The 25872-nt window shown below is 38.5% G+C and overlaps 1 protein-coding gene across 6 annotated transcripts in view; it reads left to right on the forward strand.

The window, feature by feature from the left end:
* Positions 1 to 25872, forward strand: part of erbin (erbb2 interacting protein) — a 210270-nt gene that overhangs the window by 86586 nt on the left and 97812 nt on the right. For 4 of the 6 annotated variants that reach the window (XM_072595723.1, XM_072595703.1, XM_072595694.1 and 1 more), the window contains one exon: positions 25479 to 25676. In XM_072595723.1, coding sequence (XP_072451824.1) covers positions 25488 to 25676 — 189 coding nt within the window. In that variant the 5' untranslated portion in view covers positions 25479 to 25487. Of the gene's footprint in view, positions 1 to 17777; positions 17950 to 25478; positions 25677 to 25872 lie in introns of all 6 variants that reach the window. The other 2 variants (XM_072595708.1, XM_072595697.1) reach the window with 1 other exon arrangement.

The following is a 25872-nucleotide window of genomic DNA, read 5'->3' on the forward strand; positions in this document are numbered from 1 at the left end:
GTTTAGGTTTTAATTATGTCCAGCATTCATTTCTAGTTTGTACTAAAATTCAGCATAATGTTTGAGAGCTCAAGGATGTTGTAATTGTGATGACCTTCATTGTTTCAATTCAACATTTAAACCATTCAACTGATGCTATTATTTCTTATCTTTTCTACTTCAGTATATGTTGATAATGAAAGACTACATATGTTTGGATGGATGATCAATTTTTCAATGTATAATTTGCACACCTATTTAAAGGTATACTGTGTACATACTAAGGAAGCTATTTAAAATTTGTCATTACAAGCTCACTCCAGGTAATCAGGAGGGTGGAATACTGGAGATTAATCTTCATGTTCAGAAGGTAAGCCAGTTGCTGATCTGAAATAAAGTGCTGTATTGACAGGAAGTACTTGATGGTGAATTTTTTTACAGCACGTTAAAATACCTAACAAATTAACAGAGCAGAAATGGGCTGAATATGGCATGTGCTACAATGGTTTGTTTATATTGTTCAAGGTAACAAGCATATTTAAATGTAATTTTTACCCTTCATTAAGGGTGGCAACTCAGCACTTTAGGGGAAGAAAAAACAACTGCCTATAATGCCCTGTATCCATTTCCACTTGTATCTGGTTAGACTGTTAAAACAAACTTGTCATAGCTCATTTATTTTTTAGATGTGGTTTGGTCCCAGTGCTATATATCAATATTGAGAAAGATAGGCTTTGACTGATGAATAGAGTGCTGTTTTCTTACTTACTTGCACATACATTTTGTGGGTGTAAACATTTGAAACTTTAACCCAGTTTTGAGTCAATGGCTGACTTTCAGATTTAACATTGCTCCATTCCCCCAATGAAGATGAGAAAAGTGTATTTTTCCAGATGTGACTTTTAACCTTTGATGGTCTTTGCTGCTGAGCATGCCAGCTAGTATATTGTTTGAAAATAAAAGTTAACTTGAAAGCCAAAAGTGAAAGTTAGATCTTTTACTTCTGCCTTGGAGTTTTTGGAACATTGCTATGAGTTGAATTTATGTACATAAGCTTGATCCTTTTTGAACTAATTCACCAGACTTGCAGCCATGCCCTTGGTCCAAGCTGATGGAGCTCTTTCAGTTTATTTATAATATGTGACTTGTCTACATGTTTGTAGCATTTTAAACCAAATTACTCTCAATATCAACTTTAAATTTGAATGAATGGTTTTGCACTCCACAGAGCTACAATCCATTTGATTACTCAACCCTTCAGGTAATTAAACAGGTAAATAAAGTGTGTTTAATGTTGAGAATTGTAGCATTTTGCCATCACCTTCTCGAGGGCAACTTGAAATGGTCAATAAATGCTGGTTCAGCCATTGATGACCACATTCCATTTAAAAAAAATTGTCCATACAGCTTGGGTTGGTAACAATTGAAATATGTAAAAGATGTGTCACTTATACAGATGTAGTAATTAGCTCTACCTCCAACATAGTGCCTTGAATATAATAATTCATCACAAGTCACGACACAGGAGTGCTAATGTTTGACAATGAGCTGTTAAGGACATCCTTGGAGACAATTATAGAATCATACAGTAAGGGCTGTTGTGGCAGTGTGGTAGTGTCCCAGCAGGCCTGGGCTCAGTTCTTGGCTGCTCCAGAAGTGTATAATAACATTTCTGAGTGGGTTGTTTAGAAACAAGAATCATACAGTACAGAAGAATGATAGCTCAGTGGTTAGCAGAACTGCCTGTCAGCACCAGGGGGAGCCAGGTTTGATTCCGCCCTTTGTGGAGTTTGCAGACTCTCCCAGTGTCTGTGGGGGTTTCCTCCTCCGGTTGCTGTGGCTGCTTCTCCCAGTCCAAAAATGTGCAGCAGGTTAAATGGATTAGCCATGGGAAATGCAGAGTTACAAGGATATGGTAGAGAGGTGGATCTGGATGGGATGCTCTCTGGAAGGTCAGTGTAGATTTAATGGGTTGAATGGCCTGCTTTCACACTAATCACGATTCTGTGATTTGTAAGATCCGTCACCCTATTAAGTCTGTACTGCCAAAGATACACCCCCCCCCCCCCCCCCACCACAACACAAGGCCCACGGTTCTTAATTTTATGCCATTTCAAGTGTGAAGTAAGCCTTTGGAAGGGGATGATACCCAAATCTCCTTCAAAATATTATACCTCTGGCTGATTTGTATTCTTTCATTGCTGTACTGAGGTTTTAGATTAGGTTATTATGTATATATAAGTCACTAGAGTGGGCTTGAATCTGTGTTCTGCTTACTTTGAGGGAATAGTGCCACTGTTGAGCAAAGGCTGGCAGCTATGCAAGATGATGGGATCAGACCAGGACAGTGTGATTAATTTTGAATTGTTCGGTAGGCTGACATTTTGCCCAATGTGCTGTAAGGTACAATGCTTTTCCTATTTATTTCACATATACTTTGAAGGCTACTATCCTAGTTTTCAGTGCACCAAATGCTAAGACATGCTAGCTTTGCCACTTTCATATCAGTTGAATTCAATTTCTGCTTTATAAACGTCAGCAGCTCTGTTGACTTTAATTGAGACAGGACATGATTTGATCACTCGACTGTTGAGGGGGAATAAATTGTACAACGCTGAGCATTCTAAACTGTTTGCCAAGCTGTGGGGTGCCTGGTGCTCATTTTCATTTTACATCTGTCCCACAGCAAAAAATTAAATACAATTCATTGAGACTTTCCATTGCTGCTTTTAACCATTGTTGACTGGGAGTTCCAGTTCAGTTTTGATGACTGGAATTAACACTCTGTGCCACACTTTCCACTGTTCTGTAACTCACCAGAATGTGGGTCAAAACACTGTCCAACTACCTTAATGAACTGTGCACCAGACATAGGAGAAAAATAATCATAATGTGTACTGTTTGCACTAACTTGGTTTTATTTAATTTGGTTTGTTAGCAATCAAGTGAGAATTAATTAGCACTTTTTCATTTAAAATAATTTCTGGAACGAATTTACCATAAACTTTGGTGAAACATGAGATTTGTACTTGCATAATATTTTTCCCAATTGTTTTAAATGATGCACCTTTAATTACAGACTGTTAAACCATTTCTACTGTGCAAAGACTGAAATTGTTATCTTCAGGCCTCTTCACAAACCCAATTTTCTCGACAACAATTCAGTTCTTATCCTGGATTTAGTGTCTTAAGCTGAGCCAAACTGCTCATGATAACATCCTGTTTGGTGTGGGAATTAGCTTTTGACGCCATATCCAGTTTCACGGCTATCTACTTGTATCTATGTAAAATTTGTCTATTTCTGCCATTGCCTCAGCTCATCTGTAACAACCCTCATTCATATCAGTTTTATTTTTGGACTTGACTATTCTGGTGTTCCTCTGCATAAATTTAATGAAAGCCTAAAATTTGTAGTCCATATTCCTCTTTGTCATATTCACCCATTCGCCCTAGCTTTCTCCATTGGCTTCTGATTAGTCAAAATTTTGAATTTAGGAATCTTTGTTTTCACATTCATCCTCGTCTCTCTAATCTTCTCAAACCCCACAACCCTCCAAGATGTGTATTTCATCAATCTTAGCTTCTTGCAAGTTCTTGTTTTTTTTTGTGTCACCAACAGCAGTCTTTCTTCATCTGCTTGTTCCCTAAGTACTGGAATTCTCTTCCCCAAACCTTTCCAACTTTGCCTGTTCTCTTGCCTTCTGTTAAGATGCTCCTTAAATATCTGTCTGGCCAAACCTCTTTTTGCCACTTGTCGTAACAGCTACTTGATGTCAAACTTTTTTGGCAGCGCTCCTGTTGAATCCCCTTTTGGAGGTATCATGATGTTAAAGATGCTATTTAAATGTAAGCAGTTGTTGCAATTAACAACTGCTGCAATTGTGGTTGCATGGAGATGACTCGTTACTACTTGTGCTAAGAGTATGAATGTCATTTCCAAAGGAGGGTGTTCGTTTGTCGTTGAGTTCTTGTACGTAAAACAAATGGCCTTTGAAATTTAGAATCCTAGAAAATAGGAGCAGGAGTTGGCTAATGAGTTCTTCAAACTTGCTTTGCCATTCAACATGATCATGGCTGATCATCCAACTCTGATTCCTGTTCCTGCTTTCCCCCATATCCTTTGTTCCTTTTAGTCCTAAGAACTATAGCTAGTGCACTGGATTCCATTCATTACACTTTCATGTTCTGGTTTTACTGAATTAATTACAAGAAATATTGGAATTCATTGCCATGTTACAGGGCTCTGAGGATCCTTGCATAGTTCTTTCTGAGAGCTGGCATTGGGCACAATATCTCCTTTAGAGTGAGAGGTCCAAGAAGCAGAAAAAGGCTCTTTGGCCCATTGAATCTGCGCTGGTCAAAAACAAGCATCTAACAGGCTTCAGGTTTCCTGTATTGTATGATTTTTGTGAAACCATCCTGCCAAGTTAATCTCAGGTTTAGTTTATTAAGAACCCAGTTATAAACAAAATGCAGGGGTCTTTTTGAGCTCACATTTGGTATATCTTCCATTGATTTGGTTGTGGAGAAAAAGAAGTTGGCACAAACTAATATCGAGACATCCAGAGTAAGAGAGGTGCCTGAGGGAGGGGCTTGCATGGTATATAGCGTCAGTTTTTAAATACAACTTGGGAAGCAATCTCAAAAGATTCTGTGCTGCCATCAGATTTCTGTCTGTCTGGGTCAAGCTGACCCACCATTGTATATACAGTGTTTTGGGAGTCTGCTCTAGACTTTTGTTTCTTACTTGAAGTGCTCTTTCATTAGTATATTAGTGGAAAAAACTAAATCTGGAGCATTCATATGACAGTCTTGAAGGATAATGTTATCCATCATAAGCGGGCTTCCAGGAATTTACACCAAGTTATCCTCAACTACTAATTTAAGAGCAGAAATCCAATTTTCGAAAGGGATGTTTTTTTTTCATTGTTTTGGTTGTGCAGATGCTCTTCCACCATTTAAATTTTGGATATATTGATATCCCTTTTTATGACAATTAACAATCAATTTTCAAACAATCATTGTTTATTCAAAGCACAGTAAGGCTTGAAATTCAGGAGGAATTCTTCATTGAGCTAAGACAATAGTGAAGAATATTTGACATTTTTGTCTGACCGACTGTGGGGTTTAGTCCTAGACACCAGATGTAATAGAGTTTCCAAGATGAGGCAAACTGGATATGGTTTGTGCAATGGTGAAATCACTACCTTATTTTGATGAATTTAAATTTGACGCACGTTGTACCTCCCAAATCTTAAATGTTCTGCTCCAGCAATTTCTGTGGTCTGGTTATGCATATACTGCTTCTGGTTTTCCATAGAAAACTTCATATTTCTGGTGTTTTACAGGGAAGCAGGTATTTAATTGCTGTTAAGGTATTTTAAAGCACAACAAACAGCATCATAGACAAGTTGCAATGTCAAGAAGAACAAAGGAAATTTTAAAACAGTCCAGATGGTTCTTTTTTAAAACAAGTGTTGCTTTGGAAAGTAATAAGTTGAACGCGAGTTTATAAAAAAATCCTATGAACCAAAGAACAGGACTGTTTGAATTTGGAATAATTATAAGCTAAGGAAACATCAAACATAAACTGACAAAGTTACTTCTGTGTAAATTCAGCATGTTCACCAACTTTTGCAGATGCACCACAGAAAGCATCCTGTCCGGGTGCATAACGGTCTGGTATTGCAATGGTTCTGTCCAGGACTGAGATTACAGAACAGCCCAGACTATTACGGAAGTCAACCATCTCTCTATGGACTCCATTTATACCTCTCTTTGGTGTGGAAAAGCTGCCAACATCATCAAAGACCCCATCCACCCTCAATGCTCTCCTACAATCTCTTCCATTAGGCACAAGATACAAAAACTTGAACACAAGCACCAACAGGTTCAAGAACAGCTTATTCCTTGCCGTTATTAGACTGATGAATAACTTTAAACAATGCTGATCTTGTTAATGTTGACATTGCTTCACATACCACCTGTGCAGTGTAACCTCTGTGCCTCACTCTATCTAGGCTTCCTGTGATCTGTACATCCTTGCTTACTATGATCTGCTTGTAAAGCTTACAAACAAAGCCTTTCACTGTATTTAGGTACACATGACTCCAGTAAATCAAACCAAATGTTGTATATTTAAGGAAGTATAAATGAGCAAAATTTATTAATGCCTGGAAACACAGAGGAATATTTCATTTCTGTTTAAAGGCTATTGTAAGAATTTTTAATTAGATTGTAAAGTTTCTCTAGATAATTATCTAGAACAAGATAATATGGTATCACCGTGTATAAAATGATGTGGGGAAGTGATTGAGGGTAGATGATCAAGGCAAAAAGGCATGACACCAAGTAGAAATGGTATTTATGTGTGCGATAGTGAGTGTAAGTATTGATCAGACTACCATGTCGATAAGTTGCTGTTGAGGTGTTTGCATTCTCACTTAGGAATGTTTTAAAGACAACTAAAATTAATAGTTTGACTGTCACCCAAAATCTCAGGACCAGTAGGGAGGATACAATAGTACCTTCAAACAGAGTGCAGCTCCCACCCCCCAATACAAGTCACATCACCTGAAAGTCAAGAACATCCGACGTAATATTAGGATAGTAGTGTCAGCGTACAAAAGTGAAGTAGCTAACATTTCTGTGAAGTAGCTGATATGCTGGAGTGCATGACAAAGCAATGCTTCAGAATGGATTTCACACATGCATAAATACTTGGCAAAATGTTTAATATGGCCTGAAAAGCAAGAAGACATTTATTATAAACGATCAAGGCACTGACATCTAATAAATAGAGAAATTGAATATAGGAAGTGGTAGAATGGAAAGGGGTTAAATTTCAAGTAAAAAGATTTTGGATTGCAACTGTTAAATGCTAAGGATGGAATAATGCTCAGAAAGAATGATCCACAGGATGGGTAAAGATGAAGGGAGAGTTTTTTTTAACTTCACGCATAAAATGTTGCTGTAATTGTAGGTACCTGCATGAAACCAACTTAGAAATGAACAGCACTATGGTGATCAGTTAGTCTGTGTGGTTTATGATATGTAATCAAGGAATTAGGGGAATTGTTTTATTTTATAAATAACAAAAAAGTTGTTTAAGAATTGGTTATAAATTGTCAGTAAGATATTCCCTTCTCAAAGGGACACATTGTAAAAAATATATTAGATGTTTATTAAATAGATTTTAGAATAGGAGCAGAAGTAAGTAATTAAGAAATGTTCTGCATGCCATAAAACCAATTCAGCAGAAAAGTTGTTTGCTTTCTTTCTCTGGAAGTACACAGCCTCTGGCATCATATGGATCACTTGCATCAGACTATCATGTTGATATTGCAACTTGGTCGAGTGGAATCTGGTGTTTGGAGAGAGCAAGAAGGTGTTCTTCACTGAATGTAAACAGACCTTGAGTTGGGCAAAGAGGGAGGGGACTAACTTGACCTTTTGGTACCTGCCCTGTGTTCATTGGATAGGATGATTCAAAAGGGTGATATTAAAGCATAAACTACCAGCCCTGGAACTTAAGCATATTAATGAGTGCTCAGAGATGAGAACAGTTCCAGAAGAAAAGGAAGATCTAAGGAAAGAGTTCCCTAATACTTTGGCTAGTGAGCAGGACACTACAGTGTACACGCACACTGCTTAATTTCTGTTAGGAAGACATTTGGCCAGTGCGACTACAAAGAGTCTGGGACCTGTACAGTACAAAAGCAAAGGTTTTTAATTTGTACGCATGAGGACCGATGCACAATGAACTGAAGTAAGGAAGAGAACGTTAATGAATACAGCATGAGAGGAAGATGTTGATTGGTCAGTTTTAGCTGAAAAATTGGCATTTAATATTTTCTGCAGCATCTCAAGGCCAAATAAGTTTCAATCAGCACCCTCCCCTCATGTTGGACAAATTGATCTTCCCTGTCTAACTATGGTTTCTTGCATGTCAATCCTAATGAGTCCTAATAAACATTTTCAACTTCATGACTATTTTTAGCTATGTTTTGAACTATTAGACAATCCATATGGTGGTCAGTCCTTTAGTTAATGGAAAGTCATTGACACACCATGTTGGCAGATGTCTTGGTAGAAGTAGGTACAAGTAGGACAGGACAACAGAATACAAAAGGAAGATAGCATATGGAGCGACTTTTACCCTTTAAATGGTATTGGCATAATTATAACTCATTTAGTAAATTTGTACAAGATAAGAAGTGCATCTTTATATATTTTCCTAATTTTCGTCACAACTTAACAGGAATTCACTGTTGCACAGAGGTATAGTAGTCCCTGGAGCTTAAACAATACTCTTTTAAAATATATTCAGACAAAGCGTAAAACATTATGAACTTCCAACAAAGTTAACTATCTGTAGGTCAAGATATCTAGAAGTATCCATAAGTACAGCAGATGAAATGCATAGGAGGAAAGATTTTTAAAAATGTGCTGTTTGGACCATACAATTTCTTTGACTTTATTCTGATCATGTACTCTAACATATTTTTTAGTCAGTGTATGGTGCTGGAAAGGCACAGCAGGTCAAACAGCATCTGAGGAGCAGGAAAATCGATGTTTCGGGCAGAAGCCCTTCATCAGGAATTCTTGATGACCTGCTGTGCTTTTCCAGCACCACACACTTGACTCTAATCTCCAGCATCTGCAGTACTCACTTTCGCAATTATTTAGTACAGCCCTTATAAATTAGACACTGCTAATGTGTGCCTGATTGGTTATCATTAACTGTTATCATTTACTTTGGAATATGCTTTCCTTGTTACTTTTTCATTCATTGGTATTTTGTATGCTAGTTATGAAAGTTTGAGAATGTGGGCTGTGTACTGTGTAGCAACTCTGACAGATGTCGACCTGTTAGAGCTCTTTGAAAAGTCTCAATGTATATTGTTTTAAGTACTCTATCCATCTATGATGCAAATTGAACAAATATATTTAAGGGTTTTTAAACCTACCTTACTGGCAGATTGCCTTGAGATAATGGGGAACATCCTAGAGAAACTCAATTTGAATAGAACTGTAATTTTGAACTTGCTTGGAGAGACATTGACCCTGCAATCACATTGTCTCCACATGTTGAGGAGTGGGAAATGTTTCAAAGAAAGGAGTACATGTAGATATAAGCAGAACATGTTGGCTTAAGTCATTCATTTAGGAGTGACACATTAGACTTGTTAAATAGCAAAAGAAAATAGTTACTTATTTTGTCCTATATTTTATCAAGGTATGGTGCCTCAGTGGTTAGCACTGCTGTCTCACAGCACCAGGGACCTGGGTTCGATTTCACCCATGGCCAATTGTGTGGAGTTTATACGTTCTCCCTGTATCCATGTGGGTTTCCTCTGGGTGCTTCGGTTTCCTCTCACAGTCCAAAGATGTGCAGGTTACATGGATTGGCCATGTTAAATTGCCCCATAGTGTCCAGGGATGTGCAGACGAGGTGGTTTAGCCATGGGAAATGCAGAGGTGGATCTAGGTGGGATATTGTTGGAAGGGTCAGTTTATACTCATTGGGCCGAATGGCCTGCTTCCATACTGGAAGGATTCTAGTCCTGTAACATTTCCTTTCTTCAAATAATCTGGAAACACTAATTTTGTTAATTTATTTTCTGTTCTCTCGCTAGTACGTGAGCATCACTTGCAAGGTCAGCCTTGGTAAGTGGTGAACATTCCATCACAAACATTACTCAAGTCTTGAAAATGGTGATTGATCTTTGCAGAATTGGTAGACTAGTCATTGACCTGTTTTTGTAACAACCACATTTATATGGCTGGCCCTGTTCAGATTCAGCACAGTGCTAACCCCAAGGCTCTTGGTGACATTGGATCTCACAAGACCATGATTAGATTCGCTATTGTTCAAACTAATCATTGCCTAGCACTTTTGTGGTACAAGTTTTACTTGCAGTCTTTCAATCCTGAATGTTGGCCAGGGCTTGTAGTGTGTGCTTGGGCTATTATGGTATCTGAGGAGTACCTAATAATGCTGAATATTGTGTATTCATCAGCGAACATCCTCTTGTCTTGCCCCGTGATGGCAGAGATATTGATACAATAGGTGAAGATTGTTGGGGAGGGAACACTACCGTGTGCATCAGATGCAACATGTCTCGGGGCTGAGATAATTGCCCTCCAACAATCATAGTCATCTTCCTTTGTGCTTGGAATACTCCAAATGATATTTTCACAATTTTTCCAGGAATTATTGATACTAAACCTGGTTAATTGCTGTCTGATGTCCAGGACAGTAACTCTTGCCTCACTATTTGAATTTAATTCTCTATTTTATGTTGGTCCCAAGGTGACTCGTTCTGACAGCACTCAACCTGCGTATCATGGATTTTGACCGTCATTAGTTATCTTGACTTCCAGTTGCAGAATTTGAATGTACAGTGGCATATTTGGGGATTTTTTACGAGCAAATTAACCTGTATAATGTAAAAGGGCTTTGAGATTTATGTATGTGCCTCAAATTTACATTTGCCATTCAGGCTTTTAAAGGATTCTCATTGATATCGGAAACTACAACTTGGAAATGATTTGTCTTCGAAGAAGCTAATTATTGAAAATAAGCAATTGTCAGCTGTTGAGTCCTAATATATGTTTGCATACATTCTATTGCTGATTTTGCTTGTACTGCATTAATGTATAAATGCCATATTCTTTAAGCCTTGTGTCAACATGAAAATATTTTCACTTGGTAAAATAGCTGACCTGCAGTAGTTAGTTAATTAAGAAACATCTTTATGCATTCAGCATTACCTTTTGTGTTAATTGCAGGATTTATAGTTTTGTATGACTAAATAGAAATTTTCCAGCATAAGTGATTTATGACTTAATAATGAGCAAATTCAAACACTTCAATAACATAAAATAGTAAGGATGTAATTGCAATAAAAAAAGGTGCAGAAAAGATTCACCAGGATGTTGCCTGGACTAGAGCAATTCAGCTCTGAAGAGAGGCTAGTTAGGCAGAGTTATTTTCCTTAGAGAAGGCAAAGGTAAGATGGAATCTTACTGAAGTGTACAAAGGTCTCAGAAGCTTAAATAAGGAGAAACCTTTCCCCTTTAGTTGATGGGTCAATAATAAGGAGTTCATGGTTTTAAGGTAAGGAGGAGGAGGTTTAGAGAGGTTCTGTGTGGAAAACTGTTTTCCCTTGGAGGGCTGTGGATACCTGGAATTTATTGCCTAAAAGGGCAAAGGTGAGAACCTTGATACTTCAAAGAAGTATTTAGATAAAAACCTGAATGCTATAGCATTTCAAGTGATGGGCAAAGAGCTTGAAAATGGGATTAGAATAGATGAATATTTTGATGATCAGCATAGACATGGAGTGAAGGGCCTCTCTTTCTGGTGCAAAATTCTACAACTCTCAAAACTTAAATCTTTTTTAAAATTTTATTTCTTTTAGTGAGCAGAATAATTGCCCTAGTGAAATGCTAGTGTTAAATGGACATTTTTATTTTTCTTAATTTTAAAATGAATCTGGTTTCTTTCACTGAAGATGCATAAAATGGATGTAAGCTGCATCTCATCAGGAGTAAGAACAGAAAAATAGATGTGATGGCAGTTGAACCCAGTTTTTTTTTTCAGGTTACCTCAACTATGTTGTGTTTTTCCCTGGTGACTATTCTTCCCATTAGGTGCTTATTTTGGAGTAAGTGCACTAATTTAAACTGAGTTGCTGCTCTGAACGTACTGGTGAATATTCATTGCATGTGGTTATTCATGTTGAACATGTAGTTGGAACATTGTTTCGAGAAAGTAAATGTCTGCTATGGGTCATTTCAAGTTGTGTTGTAGTGTAAGTATGTCTGCCACACTGAGTAGTTTACCACAAACCAGTGCATCCTGTTGTGCTCTGTTCACACTGCATATGTATTTATGCATTCAGACTACTTAACACTATGTATCTGTGTTCAAATCAAAAGCATCAGATGGATGCACAACCAGTTAAACAAAGATAGTGCAGAGCAGATTACAAGGAATAGCACATAAGCTTGAAAAGAGAATGGAACTTGCCTTAAGAGAAATATGATAAATTATAAGTTAGGAAGAGCTAGCATTTGGACTCAATGTTTACCGGGCCCTGAGAGAGACAGTTGAGGTATAAAAATGAATCCAGCAACTGTCATTGAGGCTGGGGATGGAGGGGGGAGAATGTGGAGAAGAATGTCATGGGGTGGGGGTTAATGGGGCTCATCATGGTACGCAATAAACTAGGGCTTTCAGCTTTTTCAATATGTGGGACTTTCAGTGGGTGGGGTGCCTACTGTAAATTAGATGTTCTTTTATGGAAATCATCCTGAGCATGCAAAACTTCAAAGTAGCAGTAATAATTGTGCAGTGGGGCATTTTAAAAAGGTTATGTAAATAAAAGCTGTAATTGCAGAACTTCAGAAATGTAGGGTGGTAGCACTGAAGAAAGGAAATTCTAATTATTTGAACATTCTCACTGTTTGAAACTTGTGCCTGTTTTATTTTTTTCTTGGGTATTACAGTATTGTGTTTGAATACAGCACACCTTATTTGACACACTTCTTAATTTATTCACTTTTTCTTCTGGATACATTTCACAATGTTCCATTACATTGCGCCACACATTTGTGTGTCGTCTTATGTGCACTCTAACTGCAAAACACTTTAAAATCACTTGGACAGAAGTCTTATAAAAAAGCTAACTCATGAAACTTTTTGAAGAACATAATTCCTACATTATTTTCCTCTGAGTCGGTCAAATTATGTCTCCAGACTTATTTTTTTTTTGTTTGACAATTCATGTCATTTGATTCTATGACTTTAATCAGATTGAAGATTGAAAATGTCAGCTGTGGCTCAGTTGATGGCATGCTTGCCTTTGAAACACAAGGTTCTGGATTCCAGTTTCAATCCAGACTCTAGCACCAAAGTCAAGGCTGACACTCCAGCATCATATAGAGGGAATGTTGAGCTGTTGGAGATTTCATCTATCGATTTGAAGTTAAAAAAAAATCTCACAACACCAGGTTATAATCCAACAGGTTTATTTGGCAGTACTAGATTTCAGAGCGCTGTTCCTTCATCAGGTAACTAATGATAAAGGAGCAGCACTCTGAAAGCTAGTATTTCCAAATAAACCTGTTGGATTATAACTTGGTGTTGTGTGATTTTTTTTTAACTGTGTCCACCACAGTCCAACACCAGTACCTCCACATCTATGGATGAGATTTTAAATTGAGGTTCTGTCTGTCAGCTTGATGCGGATGCAAAAGACTCTGTGGTATTATTTCACAGAAGTGCAAAGGAGTCATGCACAGTGAATTGGCCAGTATTCATCCCTCAATAAACATCAGAAAACACACCGCAGATCGTTATCATGCGGCCGCCTGTGGGAGTTCACTGAGCACAAATTAGCTACTGCATTTCCTTTATTACAACAGTGACTGTTTATCAGAAAGTGCTTCATTTAGCTGTAAAATACTTTTGAGTTTTCCGGTGGTCATGAAAAGCACTAAACAGAAGTTAATCTATTTTTGTCAAATTATCCAGGCAATTCCCGAGACTAGTTATTTCTACTTCCATAACATTTCCTGACTCTGGCCCTCCTCAAAATCATCTGCAGCTGAAACCCTAATGCATGCTTTACCTCCTTTTATTCCAGTGTTTCCCTGGCTGGCATTTAATTATCTGTGCTCGAACGTAATCCCATCCAAAATGTCTATGTACTAACTTATAACTAGTCCTCTTCATTCCACCCTCCCCCCACCCCCCCGCTTTATTTGCTGGTCTACATTTGCTCCTGACCTGGAAATGCCTCTGTTATCACATTCTCCTCTATTAAGTTAATTTAAGGTAAGAACCATGGTGGGGAAGTGTATTAACATGTGTAGAGGATTGGCTAACTAGTTGGAGCTAGTGAATTAGGACAAAGAGAGCATTTTCAAGATGACAACCTGTAACTAGTGGAGTGTCACAAGAATCTGTGCTGAAGTCACAATTATTTGCAGTAGATATTAATGACTTGGATGAGGGTAGGACATGTACTAATAGCCAAATTCCGTGAAGATGGGTTGGTGAAGTTGTTATTCTTTTCCATGGAGAGGAGAAGGCTGAGGAGGAAATCTGATGTAAGTTTTCAAAATCATGAGCCCGGGGAGAAACTGTTCCTGCATCTTAAAAAGATAGAGAACTAGAGGGCATAGTTTGAAAGTGTTCTTCTAAAGAAACAAATGAGAGGCAAGAAAAAATTCACACATAGTTAGGATCAGAAATGCATTGCTTGGAAATCTGTTGGAGGCAGGTTCAGTTGAGGCAATCAAGAGGGTAACTGCATGATTAAACAGAAAATTTTCTGGGCTATTGGGAAAATGTAGGAGATTGGCACTAACACTCAGCTGAATGTTGTCTTTCTGCAATGTACCACACTGTGGTGTGTTTGAAATTTAATTCCATATGTAGACTTTCTCAAAAATGGCACTAAGCTTTAATTAACTCTGCCAAGACACTGTCACCAGTATAGTCAAGGACAACCATGTTACTGCCTAGATAATGACTACTTGGCCAGGAATTAGACCCAAATTTGCTTAAAATCCAGTTTAAGAAAACAAAAAACTTATTACAAGCCACCATGCATTTTGCACATTTATACATGAAATAATGTCCCTCAACTCATGATCCCCTCTATAATAGAGGGACTTGGTCGAGTGCAGTCCCATGCAAGTGCACTCTGATGATGTAATTATTTTGGACAGTGATCATCGCTACCCAGACAGAATATTGACATTGTTCATTTCTTTTCTGAAGCTTGGCCATGTTCTTGCCAAGTTTAGTTTGGTTGACATTAACTATGTTTGCTGCTTTGTCCTCAGCAGCTGTTAATGTGAAACCTTGTGTTTTGGGTCAGTCATGTAGTTCACCAAAACAACCACTTGACACTACTCCAGTAATTCTTTCTTTAATCTGACATGGGACAAAGCACTTGTCACCTTTCCAAATTCATGTTTGCCTCACCTTGTATTTTGTGCTCAGTAAAATGGGTTTACAATTCTTTCTCTTTACTAACAGTGGATTAAGTGATTTTAATATAATTATGCATTAGGTATTTAGAAAGTCCAATGTACTCCCTCCCCTGAAGGGACATGGATACTCAACACACTTCAGCCTTCAGTGCTCAGACTGTTATCTCCTTTATCTTTAAACATAACACTCAGGCCTCGATTTGCCAGAATACCTATTTATTTATGTGCCACGTGATCTCCCTTACACCCCACTACTCCAAAACACAACAACAACCCTTAATTCTGGTAGCATGACCTTCTATCACTTGGCCATTTTTGAAAATGGGGTGACTTTTCTAGCACAGCTTTCCCATCTAGATTAAAAATTAGGAAATTATCAGAAAAAGGAACAGGAATTATTGAAAGCTGTCAACTCTGGAAAATACAGATGACCCTTGTTTCACACAATGTGAGCATTGTCAGACACGTATTTTCAAGCTCCACTAATGTCCAATAACACTTTTCTAGGATCCATGTGATGGTAGTCTGTCTGTCTCTGTCTTCCCCTTTCAAGATCTTTTCAACACTTTACTATGATTGAAAGAATGGAGTCACATTTCTATATTGTGTTTCCCCTTTCTGGCCTATGAGATTTACCTCCAATCTTGTTTAAAATGCATTGGCCACAAAACTACTTGCCAACCTTGAACCATTTTTTTTGCTGCAAGTCTAAGTTACGTTTTACCGGATCAGTTTGTTAGCTGTTTTTTCATGTGATATTGCACGTTGACCTTAAATTTCAAAAGAATTCCTTTAGATCTATTTTACAGATTATTAGCAGTTTGAACTGCAAATCTCCCACTCTCTCGTGTCATTCGTGCCAACAAAATGTGCAAGTTTTTTATCACGTGGTTTGTGTTTTTTGTTGCTTTGAATTTTGTTGCAAGTTGAAACACTGCATTGTTGAGTAACAGAACAGGCTGCCATTGAGTTTTTTTGTGAACTCTTGTGGGTTGATTTCCATATAGGCTTTTATTAATGATACTGCTCCCTGGTCAACTCTTCCACAGCTGTTTACAGCTAACCCTGATATTGATGACAATGTCCTGAATTACTGATGTCCCATGTCCCCACAGTGCTCTTCCCCCATAAACTCCAAGATTAAAGGTTCTTGGAAACTTCAAGCAACTTCACAAATTGTTGCTTTTTAAGCGTTTCCAGCATTACTATGGAAACATGGATTTGATAAATCTCACTTAATGTATCAAATTATAACATTTGCATAAGAGTGCATTGCGTTAATTGCTCAGACACGTTTAAATTCTGTGTGTGAAGTGAAACAGCAGTGACTTGTTCATGAGTTTGATCTTGTGGTCTATGAAGAAAAATGCTATTTGCCTATTATTGCCAACCGTATTATGCCAATGTAACATTCATAAGTTAGATGCAATTAGTATCTTTTTGTAAAAGATTTTTTTTGGCAACTGATGAGCTTAAAATCTTAATTTGAGGTTACAAAATTAAATAATTGGAATGGGAAATATCCAATTTTTGTATAGTTTGTAACAAAAATGACATCATTTAGGGAAAATGCTGACATTTATCTGGAGGAATAGAAATTTTAACCCCAGATGGTGCCATAAATGACACTACTAGTCAGCTGAGTTTGATGAGTTAGGGTTGTTGCCTGTTTGAGTTTAGCAAGGTCAAAAATTGAGACGCCCTGTGTCTATTTTTGTCTGGCAATAACTTACTTAATCATCTTTTGGTGCAAATCCATGTCTCATCAGCTAATCTTGTGCACATTTTGGCTTGCTGAAGGTTGATCTTGGATTAATTTACCTTCCAAGTTCAAGGAGACTCTATTGAGATGAGTATGAAAGAACTTTTAGTTGAAAGTATAGCTTTTGTTTGATCTGAGTTGAAAGATAAGTTCAGATATTGAATGGAAAGCAATGTAAAACCAATATTACAGCTATATGGATTTTTAAATGCTGTGTTTATGGCTGTGCAGAACTAGTTGATTTAATAGTTAAAAGAAGAAACTTCAGGTGGGCTAATACTTGTAAATTAATCAAACACTTGCATAAATTGCTTGGTAGGTTGCAAGGAAGTATGCATTTGCTGTCAAATGCAGTTTGTTCTGCCTGAGAGAATGGGTGTTAATGCTTGTCCTCTGGAACCAGTCCAACTTAAAGGGTTTGACTAAGTGAATTTTTACTTTGTTTCAAGCTTTAACTTGTGGGAAACACCACTATCATAACCTTGTTTGGTACATACTGGCAAGAGAAACATTTCAAGATTAGCTTGAGCAGTCAAGCTTTTTAACAAGCTTGAAATTTTGTTTGAAGATTCTGTGAATGGTAGTCCAGTACCCAAAAAGGTTAGCCTATCTGTGCTCCGTACAAATGCTGACAGGCCTGCATTTTTCTGCATATTCTGTTTTAGTTTGATTTCCACCATTTGTGGTTTTAGTGTTGCTTTTGTGATCACCGTTGGGAGTTGATGGTACTTGAACCTGGGTCTTCTGGCTCAGAGGTAGAGGCACTACCCAGTCACCACAAGGGCCTCCTATCAATTCACTTTTTCATTCTGGTTCCAAGATTGTAGCCTCTGTGATAATTGCAGTTCAAAATATGCATTGATACATTCATGGACTAGAACATGGATCTTGTTTCCTCAGTTACCCATCAATGCACCAGTTTAAGCCATCAGAGAAAAACTAGTTTTAATGGTATTTGTGCTAATTAATTGCTACTATTTTTATTGCTGCATCACATTTCTAATGAAGCCATCTCTACCTTCAGGTATCTCTGGAAGTATATCCCCAGATGCCTGTGAAATATATTCTTAACGTGACAGAAAATATTGTTACTACAAAGAACTGTGCCACAGAAGAAAGAAGAACTTATCCCCATTGTTTCTGATGCACCAACTTATACGTTGGTGAGGCAGAGACCCAGCAGCTTGGGAAAAAAGGTGGGAACCTTGACATTCAACTGATCATTGCTTTCCTTGGGAACAGAATCTAAATCATTAGCAGAGGCCTGATAGCATGTTGTGTCAACATGATCATGGCTAGGAAGCTGCCACCCGCTAAAAATCTGTGAGAAAAGGCAAGGGAGATCAAAAGTGACCCAACACAGATAGAGCTGTGGATGACTAAAGCAGCCAGGCTAGTTCAGAACTGGTAACAGTTATGTGAATTAACTTTGTCTCGTCATCATAGTGAAGCTGATAGGATGGAATTCAGTAGTAGGAGTAATTAGAGTCATTACAGCAGAGAGGGGCTTGTCAGCTAAAATTAATAGCTCTGTGAATACTATCTGGGTATTTACAGCCTGTAAGGTAAATTAGAATAATTTGCGAAAGTGTTTGATTTGATTTAACAAATTAACATGGAAGCTTTGCATTTCTAATATTGGCTTAGCTAGTTTATCCAGTGAACAGCTGTTCCATGTACAGCAAAAATAATCCTACGTTTGAATTTTATTATTTCAGTTGTCTATTAGTTAATCCTGAATGTGGCTGTATTGGAAGTTCTGTAAGTGGCCTTTGTGTTGCTGCCAGAGATTTGCAAGGGTCACCACTGCTTCATTAGATATTTGTGGGGACTAGATCAGTAAAACTGTTTGATTAAATGTTCCACTAGTATTCAAGTTGAAGACTTTTGCATAAATGATAGATAGTTTGCCAAGATATTGGATGGTGTGTGATGAAATGTACCTAAGAGGTCATTGCTTTGAAGAAGGGATAGAATTACCATGAAATGTCTTATGCAGCAACATTAGTGAATTAACTTATAGTTTACCACTCTTCAAATTATTTTGAAAATCAGATTAATATTTATATAAGTCTCAGTATTATTATTTCTAAAAACTTGTCCTTGTGACTTGCTGTTCAAAAGAATTTCTGACCATTTTTAGTATATTTTATTCCAAAGAAATGATCTTCAAATGGATTTTCTTCCTTTCTGCAAATAAGTGTTAATGAGTGATTAAAGAAAATATTTGGAATAACCATATTTCACAGACTTCATTACTAGCACAATAATGTAATATTGTATCATTTGTCAATGCTAAAATTGCTTTTATACAACATGGATCGTAAAACATTCCAATTAGTTAGCTCTGAAAGTTCCTTAACAAATATTTGCATACATCAAAAGCTTATTACATATGTACTCTATTTCTTAATTCAGCAAACAATAGTATATTCATGTTTAAATTTTTAGAATTACTATATTTAAATTTTATCTTGGCACTTTTTCCTTCACTTGTAAATGAAAAGCAGTTTTAAGTGCTGTTCACTATAAATTACCCTTTTCTATCAAACTGACATGGAACAGATCTGCTCAGTGGCTCATAATGAGGAGAGTAGATTTAAAATGTGTGCATTGTTTGAAATTGGGATATAAGCAATTGAAATTTGTTTAGTAGTTCCTTGAGAGAAGTTAGACTAAGCTTTGAGAATTGAGCTTCACTTCCACCCTGGTTAAATGCAGATGCAAACTGCTTTGTCATGCAATAGAACAGTATTTTATGTAGCAACCAACTCTGTTAGTTACTGTTAAACACATGACAGTCATGTGTTACAATCCCAAAAGCCAGTGACTAATGGTTTATAAACAGATTTTTTTGATTTCCCCCCCCACCCCCCCCCAAAAAAAACAAAAGGAATTTCATGGTGAAATTTCAAGTTCTAGGACTCTTACTGTAGCAAATTGACTTAAAGCAACTTTGGTTAAACATTACCTGGCAAGCAACTAATACTCACAAGTACAGAAAATTAAATCCATATTCATGCTTTACTGCAACCACTGACCCTACCCTGCATGCCAACGCAGTCTTCATAGTTTATGGTCTTTAAATAGTCATATCTATTGTCAGCCCCAAATGAATCACGTCTTCTCATTTTGTTGAGTAGTAATGTTGAGTTATCATCAAAAGGGACATCCCACAGTTTTTTAGAGAACTTCCAAATCGACTACAATGGACAAGTCCCACTTGATTTTTCCTCGTGTATTCACCAGCACAAGTAACGAAGAATCTTTTGAGATTGCCATGAGATACACGATCTTTGACCTGAGACTGACCGTTGTCCAGTGTTCTGCCTGGTGGTTTGCTGAAGACTCTGTGTCTTCTCCACTTAGTTAGCTAAATCCTTTTGTATCTGCAAAATGTCTTTCTTTTCAAAAACTTGAAAATTACAAGTCTATGTTCCGTTAGCTCAGTTGCTCCTCCCTTTGTTTTCAGGTGCACTTGCTTTGTACCTTGCTCCCAGTAAGTCTCAACCTGGGCCCTGTTCCCATGGTAATCAGATCATTCAGGCATGTTGGCAGGCAGCGTTTAAATTAAATTGCATGACTACTTTCATTCCTCCATTTTGTCTTTCCATGGGGTAATGTAATCTGTATGACAGTTTAGCTCGGAAGTAAAATCAAGCAACCGTTGCCTAACATACGATGAACGGCTGAGGATCCTGGGATTGTATTCATTAGCGATCAGAAGATTGAGGGGAGATCTAATAGAAACTTACAAGATAATGCATGGCTTAGAAAGGGTGGGCAATGGGAAATGGTTTCCGTCAGGCGGGGATACTAGGACCCATGGGTACAGCCTTAGAATTAGAGGGGATCAATTTAGAATGGAAATGAGGAGACACTTCTTCAGCCAGAGAGTGGTGGGTCTGTAGAATTTACTGTCAAAGAGTGCAGTGGAGGCCGGGACATTAGATGTCTTCAAGGCAGAGATTGATAAATTCTTAATCTCGCAAGGAATTAAGGGATCTGGGGAGAGTGTGGGCAAGTGGTATTGAAATCCCCATCAACCATGATTAAATGGCAGAGTGGACTTGATGGGCTGAATGGCCTTGCTTCTACTCCTATTTCTTCTTATGGACTTAGTGAAGATTTAGCTGCTGTATGTTTACTACATTTCTCCCAACATAAATGCAGCTCCCTTGGTTGCTGGAGAACCAGCTTGAGCAAAGATAGGCTAACAAAGGGTGGGCTTACTGAAGATGCTTTTTCCATCCTTTGTTTGCCAGATCATTCCAAGATTTGCTTGGAAAAGTGGTTTGAAATTATTGACCTTCTGGCATACTTTCAAAATGCTGCATCAGTAATCCAACACTCCCTTTGTGCATGTGGTATTTTATGTTTGAAAGAGTCATTTTTCCTTTTCTGGTCGACATTGTTGCATATAATTTACTAATCTTATCAAATATCATTCTGCAGTTAGCGAGTTTTGAGAAGATTTGTAGCTCAGGTTGAGGTTCTGGATGTAGGGTTTGCTCACTGAGCTTGCTGAATGAACCTTTTAGCTCAGCAAGCAAACCCTCCATCCAGAATCTCAACCCAAGCCACACAAATCTTCTCAAAACTCACTAACATCTATGAGCGCAATAAGCTATGACTCTAAAATGGGAAACCAGTGCCATCTGTGAAAACTAATCTTCCAGCTCAGCGAGCAAACTTACATCCATATTTGGAGATGCCGCTGTTGGACTGGGGTGTACAAAGTTAAAAATCTCACAACACCAGGTTATAGTCCAACAGGTTTAAATGGAAGCACTAGCTTTTGGAGCGCTGCTCCTTCACAACCACCTGATGAAGGAGCAGCGCTCCGAAAGCTAGTGCTTCCAATTAAACCTGTTGGACTATAACCTGGTGTTGTGTGACTTTCAACTTTGTACATCCAGGTTGTTCTACAGCTTTTCAAAAAGGGGTTTGCATGGTCTTCCAGGTGGACAATAACATGGCAGAAGTTGCAGCTTGATGTTTTGTGTAAAATGAACCTGCACTCTCTAATTGTGGCGCTATGGCTTGGGATGCCATTTGCTATGATGCAATGAACTGAGAGTACCATTTTCTTTACTTTTAAAAGTTGACAGCTGAACCATAATTTGGAAAGAACTGGTCAGTTTGATTTAAAGGGAACCTTTTGTATCACCAAACCTGTGATTTGGTGGCAAGGTAATAGTTGTTGATTCTGCAACATCTGATTGATGTGGCAGCAAATTGGAAATCTCACTGGCTCCTTTACATCAGCAAGCTCAGCGAATAAAATTTAGGAACAGGAAACGTACAAATATAGAAAGTGAGAGCTGAATTGGGTGATTTGGCCCTCTGTCATTCAGCATGGTCAAAGTTGATCCACTATCTCGATGCATACTCCCACTTTTTCCCCATACCCCTAGGCTGTTTCATCTTCTAGAAATTTATTCCCTTTTCTCTCAAACATATTCAGTGAGTTTGCCTTTACAGCTTTGTATGGTAGGGGAATTCCACAGCTTTGCCACCCTCTGGGGGAAGAACCTTCCATGTCTCAGTCCAAAGTAGCCTGGGCCTGATCTGCTGTTTTCCCCCTCACCTCTCACCCTCTAAAACAAAGCTAGGGGAAGCACTGTCCTTTCACCCAGTCTGTCCAGCCCTTGTATGTTTCATTGAGAGCCTCTCCCCTTTTCATTCTTCAAAATTCCAGTAAATTCAGATTCATTTGACCCAATCTCTCCTTATATTACAAACCTGCCATCCCAGGCATCAGTATGATGAACCTTTGCTGGAGTCTAGCTGTAATAAGTATGTCTTGGGTAAGGAATCTAAATTTGGTGGACCTCTCACTACAAGTTACTTAAATAGCCCTTTCTCATAGCAGAATATGAAATCTAGGATAACCTGGCTCTGAGTTTGGTTCCTTAGTGTACTGGTCTAAAAATCCATCTTGTGTACATTCCAGAAATTAATCACTACAGTATGATTGTAAATGTAGCTTACCAATTCTATATGTAGAGTAAAATTGCCCAAGCGTAATGGAGCACCCTTACCGCATGCATCACCAATTTCCCCTCCCTCACTACTTCTGTTTGCAAACCTATAGACATCTTCTTCTAATGTTTTTCATCTTTTTTGTTTTGCTTCTTGGTTCCACCCAGACTGATTGGACATTGGGATTTCCGGCGTCAATATCTTTTCTCACTGTTGTACTGATTTTCATCTTTCATTAATGATACCATCTCAGCTCCTTTTCCATTTTGACTGTCCTTCATAATGATTACATATCCTTCGATGTTCAGTTCCCAGCCTTTGTACCCTGCAGACATGAATCTGTAATCACTATTAAATTATACCCTTGTACATCTACTTGTATTGTTAATTCTACCTTGTTGCAAACGTTCTGTGCATTCGGATATAGTGCCCTTACAGTTGCCTATTTGACGCTTTAACACGTCGTACTCCTTCATGATTTGCTGTCCACGTTGCTTCCTCTGCCTCTACTCTTGCTGTCTACTCTTCTACTTTTCATGTATATCTTTGTTTCTCTCTGTCGCTCTGCCCAGGTCCCAGTTTCCCCCGCCACTCAAAATCCTCAACGACTGTACTAGTGTCTGCCTTTTTGAAGACATTGGTCTCTGTTCTGCTGGGGTGCAACCTTTCCAACTTGTACAGGTACCACTGAAGCTAAATTTCCTTCTCCCACCATCCTCTGGCCATATATGCGTTCAGTTTTTCTCTATTACTGATTTCACTCTCACGTAGCAATCAGAAGATTACAATCTTTTGAGGTCCAGCTTTTTAATGTATTTCCGAGTTCCCCACATTTTGACTGTAGGGCCCCACCCTGCTTTTTGCCTACATTGTCATTGTCCATGTTAATATCTAGTGGTTCTTCCTCTCCCTTCAGAGTGGCCTGCAGTTGCTCATTGGCATCCTTGCCCACCAGGGAGCCAACATTTTTCATTTGCATGTGGTATGTGCAGCAGCAGAAATATTCATTTGTTCCCTATTGACATCAAGCGTTACCAGTTGCTTTTGTGATTTGTCTATATTCTTGCAGCATCTTAAAGACATGTTTCTTCTTCCTCAGGCCATGCAGCTGAATCAATCCAGAACCAATCTTTGCATTCTCCTGAAAACAGACCCCCCACTCGAGCCGACCCCACACCTTGTGGGTATGCCACAGTGACTCCAAATGCTGTTCCAGATTCAAAATGTAAATCCAAACCATTCTGCACGCAAAGGTGTTCTGGACACCAAAGGAGCAATCCACAGCTGAGCAACCTTACCATGACTTACTTACCCTTAAATTAGTTGCTTTACCTCAGCCCTTATAATGGGAATGTTATCTCAACCACTCCTCTCTGATGCTGACTGCCTGTCCCAGGGGGACCCTCTCCTGTTGGTAACGCTCACTGCTTTTCCCGGTGTGGGAACCACTTGTTTCGGTGACGCTGACTGCCTGTCTCTGGGAGTGGTGACACTCAGTCCCTGTTCTTGGGGGGGACTTGTCCTCTCGGTGACGCTGACTGCCTGTTCCAGGGGGGGAACCTCTCTTGTCGGTGACGCTGACTGCCTGTCTAAAGGTGGGACCTCTCCTCTTGGTGACCTCACTGCCTGTCCCATGGGGGACCCCTCCTCTCAGTGACGCTGACTCCCTGTCCTAGGTGGGGGTAACACCCAGTATGGTCACAACCACAATTTCCAAAATGTACTCCAGTTCCCCAGTGACACATGAAAAGGTCATGGAGTAGTTGCTTCACATGACCTGCTCCTTTCATCACTGAGACATCAACTGAAATCCCTGTAGATACAGGACAGCTTTTTGTAGAAGGCAGGAAGTGACAATGCCTTGTATTTTGAGTTTCTATTCCCTCCCCCCACCCCCACCTTCCAATTATGGACCACATTTTGTTTTTATTTGTTTTTAAAAGACACGCATGATTATCGGATGTAGATAGTGACTTGTTAAAATTCCCTCTTCACCGACAGCCGGGTTGATGTATTGCATAGATCAACACTGTGGTAAATTGCGATCATCCCCTTCCCAATATCTTGATCTAGTTTCCTGTCCCATAATCTAAATTAATTCATGGAACTGTCCTTTGAAATAACTTAGTTAACTAAAATATTGGAGTTGCATGAAACACTGGGGGCATTGAAAAAAGGATTTACATAGTTTCACTAAGTGTGTGGTTTTGTAGCGCATGATATCTGAGGAATGTAAGGTATTTGCTAGCCTCTGTTATATCAATACGTATGTGAAGATTTTTGAAGAAAAGGGTTTGAAGAACACAGTGTAAAACAAAATGTTGTTATTCTCATGCTGGCTGTGTACATATTTTTGGAGTGAACTGTATTGTTGAGTGATGGGCCTGATCCAAATTGACTTGCTTATAATAGGCAGTCTGTCGTCTTTTGCTCCTTTAGCTGAACAGCACAACAATCCCATTAAATTAAGTAGCATCAAGGGATTTCAGGATCATTTCTCGAAATTTGTTTATAATGTAATGATTTCTAAATCAAATATCATTTGATACTGAAAACAGACCTGGCATACAGGACATTTAAATACCTTCTAGTTTACAGGGAAATTTGTGCTGCCTGTGATGTTGTTGAAGTTTAAAATGTATTTTGAACGTTATTGGTGTGGAGTCGAGCGTACTCAGTGATTTTTCTTTCTGTCTCTCTACAGTGACAAAGCCTTATTGAGTCTGTGTTTTGTTTGCAGTGTTTGATCATGACGACAAAGCGTAATTTATTTGGAAGGCTGGTGCCATGCCGCTGTCTAAGGGGAGAGGAAGAAGCTGTCACTGTGTTGGACTATTCTCACTGCAGTTTGGAGCAGGTTCCCAAAGAGATTTTCCCTTTTGATAAGACCTTGGAGGAACTTTATTTAGATGCTAACCAGATTGAAGAGCTTCCAAAGGTGAGCTGTTTTTCTTTGTTTACAGGAACTAAAGCCTTCCCAATGAGTATAATTCCATTCCCGGCTGCCATTTGTCGGAGAAAGTACCTCCAAAGTTACAGTGCATACTTAGAATGATTCTGTACTTGGCCTACTCCAGGTTTGTTGCAGTTTTGCAAAGGGTGTTCTGCTGCTTACTTTATTTTCATTTACGTCA

This window comes from Chiloscyllium punctatum, chromosome 2, assembly GCF_047496795.1.
Source record: "Chiloscyllium punctatum isolate Juve2018m chromosome 2, sChiPun1.3, whole genome shotgun sequence".
NCBI classification, from domain to species: Eukaryota; Metazoa; Chordata; class Chondrichthyes; order Orectolobiformes; family Hemiscylliidae; genus Chiloscyllium; species Chiloscyllium punctatum.